Source organism: Eimeria necatrix, genomic scaffold (assembly GCF_000499385.1).
Source record: "Eimeria necatrix Houghton genomic scaffold, Enh_scaff1790, whole genome shotgun sequence".
Taxonomy (NCBI): domain Eukaryota; phylum Apicomplexa; class Conoidasida; order Eucoccidiorida; family Eimeriidae; genus Eimeria; species Eimeria necatrix.
This window is the reverse complement of record NW_013652452.1, coordinates 666-4918: the sequence shown is the minus strand read 5'-3', so window position 1 is coordinate 4918 and position 4253 is coordinate 666. Positions and strand designations below refer to the sequence as shown.

General features: G+C 48.7%; 1 protein-coding gene across 1 annotated transcript; it reads right to left on the bottom strand.

The window, feature by feature from the left end:
• Positions 1-700: 700 nt before the first annotated feature.
• ENH_00022300 (hypothetical protein, conserved) lies at positions 701-3905 on the bottom strand (the record flags this gene model as incomplete). Its single annotated transcript, XM_013579592.1, has 5 exons — positions 701-798; positions 945-1138; positions 1989-2065; positions 2882-3139; positions 3367-3905. Coding segments are annotated over 5 exons (1166 nt in total), but the record flags the coding sequence as incomplete, so codon positions are not given.
• Between the last annotated feature and the right edge of the window lie 348 nt (positions 3906-4253).

Genomic DNA, 4253 nt, shown 5'->3' with positions numbered 1-4253 from the left:
CCCCTGGGGGACACAAAAGTGTCTCCTCAAAAGGGGCCGCAGTGTTGAGGGGAGGTGTAGGGGTGAAACCCTAATTTAGGGTTTAGGGTTTAGGGTTTAGGGTTTGTACCGGGGGGACACAAGTGCTGGCGCGCCTCCGCAGTGCCTTGGGGACAAAAGGCCCCTGGGGGACACAAAAGTGTCTCCTCAAAAGGGGCCGCAGTTTGGAGGGGACAAAAACGGCCTGCGGGGCAGGGGCTGCATGCGCTGCCTCCGGTGGAGTCTTGGTAGGTTCCCTGAAGGCACAGCTAGCCACAGCTAGCTAGCTAGCTAGCTAGCTGGCTAGCTAGCTGGCTAGCTGGCTAGCTAGCTTGGTGCGGGGGCTTAGCTAGCTAGCTGCCCGGAGGGAGCGGGCGGGCAGGGAGGTCTAGAGGGCTAGGTCGGAGCATGGCTAGCTAGCCAGCTAGCTAGCTAGCTAGCTAGCTAGCTAGCTAGCCAGCTAGCTAGCTAGCTAGCTAGCTAGCTAGCCAGTTAGCGACGTAGCTAGCTACCTAGCTCGGCAGCTAGCTAGCTAATCAGCTGGCTAGCTAGCTAGCTGGCTAACTAGCTGGCTAGCTAGCTGGCTAGCTAGCTGGCTAGCTAGCTAATTAGCTATCTAGCTAACTAGCTAGCTGGCTAGCTAGCTAAGTGGCTAGCTGGTTTAGGGTTTAGGGTTTAGGGTTTAGCTCACGGGGAGACAGGGAATGGGGGAGGGAGAACCCGCGGGGCAGTAGTGACCCTCAGGGCATTCTTTGCCTTGTGGCTCTGGCGAGGACTCGCCTGCACACAAACCCTAAACCCTAAACCCTAAACCCTAAACCGTAAACCCTAAACCCTAAACCCTAAACCCTCAGCACTGGGCCTTTGAATGCGGCGGGAGCGCGGCAAACCCTGAACCCCAAACCCTAATACTCTTCTGCCTGCACAAGAAATAAACTTTAAGAACAATGAAACCCCTCCGTGCTGCTGCTGTTGCTGCTGCTGTTGCTGCTGCTGCTGCTGCTGCTGTTGCTGCTGCTGCTGCTGCTGTTGCTGCTGCTGCTGCTGCTGACCTTCTTCGCAGTAGTAGCCTGGAGAGCACTCAGCGCTTGGCTTTGTAAGGCCCTCGTATTCGCAGTACCTGCGGGCAAGTCAAACCCTAATTTAGGGTTTAGGGTTTAGGGTCATGAAATTCGACTTTAAAGTGGCAAATGGACCATTTCAGTTGAATTAAAAAGACTACTTTTATAAATTAAAATGAATTAAAAAGGCTCAATTAATTATTTAAAATTGGAATAAAAAGCCCAAATTAATTTATCTAAAGTGGAATAAAAAGGGCCTAAATATATCATTTGAATGGCATTAAAAAGGACTTTATTTGAAGATTAAAAGGAATTAAAAATGAATTAAAAATGAATTAAAAATGAATTAAAAATGAATTAAAAATGAATTAAAAAATGAGTTGAAAAGAAATTAAAAATAAATTTAAAAAGAAATTAAAAAAAAATTAAAAGAAACAAATTCGCACGCAAAACAAAAGAGACAACGATAGAAATGCCCCCAGGGGGCAATTTAGCTCTTTAAACTCAGAATTAAAAAGCCAATTAATTTCCTTTAAAATGAAATTAAAAGCTGATTCAAACACCATCAAAAAGGAGACAATTAGGAGAATAAAATGAATCAAAGAGATTTAAAAAAGGAGACAAGCAGCCCGCAAAACAAAGGAGACAATCCGCTTCTTCTGAGGCCTTTTGAGACGGTTGAAAGGTCCACGGGGGACAAATTACATCTTTAAAAACCGATTCAAAAGGCCAAAAGAGTGCATTTAAAGTGGAATAAAAAGCTGATTCCAACACCATTAAAAAGGTCTTAATTCGGAGATTCAAATGGACTAAAAAGCTCTGAAAAAGGAGCTAACCAGCCCGCAAGACAAGGGAGACAATCCGCTTTTTCTGCTGCTCTCAGCGACGGCTGGAAGGTCCCCGCCGGACAAGCCCACTGGAGACTCCGTCCCCTCCGGGCAGTAAAAGCCCGCGGGGCAGGGCCCGTTTCCGAAGGAGTCAATTTCCTAAAAAATAAATAAATAAATAAATAAATAAATAAATAAATAAATAAATAATAAATAAATAAATAAATAAATAAATAAATAAATAAATAAATAAATGAAAAGCTGAATAATTTGATATATTAATTGTAGTGGTTTGTTAAAGGTGAGGTGGAATGAAGGAGTCAACTTCCTCAAATAAATAAATAAATAAATAAATAAATAAATAAATAAATAAATAAATAAATAAATAAATAAATAATAAATAAATAAATAATAAATAAATAAATAAATAAATAATAAATAAATAAATAAATAAATAAATAATAAATAAATAAATAAATAAATAAATAAATAAATAAATAAATAATTAATTTGATCAATTAATTAATGTGGTTCGTTAATGGCGAGGTGGCCACAGAAGTGCTTCTGGAGGCGCAGCAAAAAAGACACAAAAACGCCAAAAAAGCTCCAAAAAAACCCAAAAAAGCTCCAAAAAAGCTTCAAAAAAGACCAAAAAAGGAGACAAAAAAGGAGACAAAAAAGGAGACAATAAAGGAGACAGTAAAGGAGACAGAAAGGAGACAGAAAGGAGACAAGAGAAGAGCAAAAAAGCCCTGAAAAAGCGGACCTGGGGGTCCATGGAAGTGCTTCTGGAGGCGCAGTGGTGGCAAGAAAGACACAAAAAGATCCAAAAAAGCTCCAAAAAAGCTCCAAAAAAGCTCCAAAAAAAGATCAAAAAAGGAGACAAAAAAGGAGACAAAAAAGGAGACAAAAAGGAGACAAAAAGGAGACAAAAAGGAGACAAAAAGAGGAGCTCAAAGCGCTGAAAAAGCGGACCTGGGGGGCCATGGAAGTGCTTCTGGAGGCGCAGTGGTATCCCTTGCTGCACTTTCCCGTGGGACCATTGGTCTCCTCGTACTGGCAGTAAAAGCCCGCGGGACAAAGGAGACAGTCTCCAACTGTCTCTCCATTTTGAAGAGCATTAAAAGTCCCCGGGGGACAGTTTTTGTGGAAGACGGAGCCCTCGGGGCAGTACATGCCCACGCGGCAGCCCTTGGGGGCTGCTGCCCCGCTCACCGGCGTCAGACTCATCCCCTGACCAGCAGCAGCAGCAGCAGCGCAGCAGCAGCAGCAGCAGCAGCAGCAGCAGCAGCAGCAGCAGCGGCGAAGGCGGGGGAGTGAGGCGGGAGCGCGGGGTGCACGCACGCACGCCAAGAACCAGCACCAGCACCAGCACCACCAGCACCAGCAGCAGCAGCAGCAGCGCAGCAGCAGCAGCAGCAGCAGCAGCAGCAGCAGCAGCAGCAGCAGCAGCAGCTGACTGCTTCGTCGCAGTAAAAGCCCGCGGGACAAAGGAGACACTCCGCAGCAGCGTCTCCTTCAGTGAAAGTCCCCGGCCAACAAAACTGCGGCAAAGGAGACCCCTCGGGGGCGAAGCTGCCGGGGGGGGCCCTCAAGGAAGAGTCTCCTTTGCTGCTGCTGCCTTCGGGGCAGTAGTACCCTGCTGCGCAGGGGCCCACCACCGGCGTTTTGGGGGCCCCCCCAAGGGCCCCCCCGGGGGCCCCCAGGGGGCCCCCCCGGGGGGCCCCCGGGGGGGGCCCCAAAAGGGCGCGCAGGGGGGGCCCCCAGGGGGCCCCCGGGAGACTGCGCGTGGGGGCCCCCGAGGGGGCCCCCGAGGGGGCCCCCGAGGAGGCCCCCGAGGGGCCCCCCGAGGGGGCCCCCAGGCAGTAGAGACCCGCAAAACAGGGTCTGCAGTCTTGGGGGCCCCTGCCTCCGTCGAAGGGACTAAACTGGCCATCTGGACAAGCTGCTGCTGCTGCTGCGCCGGAGACGCAGTAGCCGGGGGCTGGGCAAATGACTCCTGCGCAGCAAAACGAGGGTTTAGGGTTTAGGGTTTAGGGTTTAGGGTTTGCGGGAAACCCTTGCGAGGGTTTGCGCACGAAACCCTCGGGGGTTGCTGAGAACACTGGGAAAGGAGAAAGAGTTTATTGCGCATGCAGAGAAGGCCTATAAGCCAAGGGAAAAAAGAGAAACATAATAGGGTTTAGGGTTTAGGGTTTAGGGTTTAGGGTTTGGGGTTTGGGGTTGGGGGGTGGTAAGGAACTGCGAGGCCGTGTCTTGGGGGGGCGAGTATTTAGGTTTTAGGGTTTAGGGTTTAGGAGAACCGTGAGTCCGTCTCTGGGGGTAGGGTGCTTTCAGTGTTTAGGGT